General features: G+C 37.1%; 1 protein-coding gene across 1 annotated transcript in view; it reads right to left on the bottom strand.

Moving 5' to 3' along the window:
- LOC106874748 (intersectin-1-like) overlaps positions 1-1,066 on the bottom strand; it is a 195,361-nt gene that overhangs the window by 95,087 nt on the left and 99,208 nt on the right. Inside the window, exon 27 of the mRNA XM_052974532.1 lies at positions 655-831. Coding sequence (XP_052830492.1) covers positions 655-831 — 177 coding nt within the window. The remainder of the gene's footprint in view (positions 1-654; positions 832-1,066) is intronic.

Genomic DNA, 1,066 nt, shown 5'->3' with positions numbered 1-1,066 from the left:
ATATATATATATATATATATATATATATATATATATATAGATATGTATATGGATATTGCAACAAAATTCTCTATATTGCAAACACTATGTATCGTTGCAATCACATAGTAGCATACATCATCAATGACATTAATTCATCTAAACTGAGTAAACAATATCTTTGTGTTACAATTTCGGAGAGAGGGAGAGGGAGAAGGGATAGGGCAGTGTTCTTGTCCTTTGCAGACCATCTCTAATTAATGAGATTAATGCAGCTGACGCCCATCGTGAACATCTGAAAGAAATATATAGGCAGAGCAGGGACTGAAAAAAGTGGGTCTGGTTTGAATACTTCCCAAGGATCAGGTACTGATGATGTTAAACAAGGTAGCATATTAGGTCTACCACTCATAAAGGCTATTATAATTAATGAATGAAAATAGAAGCTCCTTTTTTACATAATGTTTTTTTGTTATTTTGTATAAGGACAAAAAGGGTCCTTTTGGTTGTCTGAGAGGCAGACCACAAAGAAGAGTGTTAGAAGTTTTACGGGAGCTACAAAATAATTCTATCAAAGCTTAGGTGGAGTGTGTAGCACAAATAACTAAGGGGTCATATTAGAAATGGTACCCAAGCACCAGACACCAAAAGAGGAAGAAGAAAGGTTTCACTTACAAGAGTTAGCGACAGCGACGTAGTTGGATGGAAATACACCAATCATTCCATTTAGGTCGCCTTTCCACCAATCGGGGTCATCTTTGTTGATAACATTGATCACATCATCTTTCTGGAATGTCAGCTCATCGGAATTCTGAGCTGTATAAGGGTACATACAAGTAACTTGTTCAACTGAAAAAGAAGCACGGAGAGAGAAAGAGAAATGAAAGAATTGACATAAGACATTCCACAGTTTATTCGTTAATTTACATCATACAGTATATATCATCATCATCATCATCATCATCGTTTAATGTCCGCTTTCCATGCTAGCATGGGTTGGACGATTTGACTGAGGACTGGTGAAACCGGATGGCAACACCAGGCTCCAATCTAATTTGGCAGACTTTCTACAGCTGGATGCCCTTCC

This window comes from Octopus bimaculoides, chromosome 18 (assembly GCF_001194135.2).
Source record: "Octopus bimaculoides isolate UCB-OBI-ISO-001 chromosome 18, ASM119413v2, whole genome shotgun sequence".
Classification (NCBI taxonomy): domain Eukaryota; kingdom Metazoa; phylum Mollusca; class Cephalopoda; order Octopoda; family Octopodidae; genus Octopus; species Octopus bimaculoides.
Note: the sequence above shows the minus strand (reverse complement) of the source record. Positions and strands in the feature narration are given on the sequence as shown.